Source organism: Cynoglossus semilaevis, chromosome 10 (assembly GCF_000523025.1).
Source record: "Cynoglossus semilaevis isolate Cse_v1.0 chromosome 10, Cse_v1.0, whole genome shotgun sequence".
In the NCBI taxonomy this organism is placed as follows: domain Eukaryota; kingdom Metazoa; phylum Chordata; class Actinopteri; order Pleuronectiformes; family Cynoglossidae; genus Cynoglossus; species Cynoglossus semilaevis.
Genome location: NC_024316.1, coordinates 18,057,820 through 18,058,137, shown reverse-complemented (window position 1 = coordinate 18,058,137; position 318 = coordinate 18,057,820). Strand labels below are relative to the sequence as shown.

The following is a 318-nucleotide window of genomic DNA, read 5'->3' as shown; positions in this document are numbered from 1 at the left end:
CCGCAGTTGGCCCTCTGCCACGCGCAGCCCACACACTGTATCAGAGGGGGGGGCGGCGGCCCCGGCAGCAAACCCCCGCTGACCCTTTCTCACTCCCACCCGCACCCCCACGCACACTCCCAAACCCACCCCGGACATGTGCACACCCCCCACCCGGCCACCCACTCCAACCACCAACCACACTTCATATTCGGCACGCTGCCGCACAACCTGCCGTCCGCTACCGTCAATGCGCATCACGCAGTCTCCGCCGGCCCGTATCTGCCCCAGTACCCTCCTCTCTCTTCTATCCCCCCTCCCCCACCACACTCCCCTTTA

At 66.7% G+C, this 318-nt stretch overlaps 1 protein-coding gene across 1 annotated transcript in view; it reads left to right on the top strand.

Annotated features, from left to right (window-relative positions):
* Positions 1-318, top strand: part of iqsec2b (IQ motif and Sec7 domain ArfGEF 2b) — a 29,723-nt gene that overhangs the window by 27,033 nt on the left and 2,372 nt on the right. The window contains 1 exon segment of the mRNA XM_017036066.2: positions 47-318. This exon segment is cut by the window's right edge and continues 2,372 nt beyond it. Within this exon segment, the coding sequence (XP_016891555.1) occupies positions 47-318 (272 nt within the window).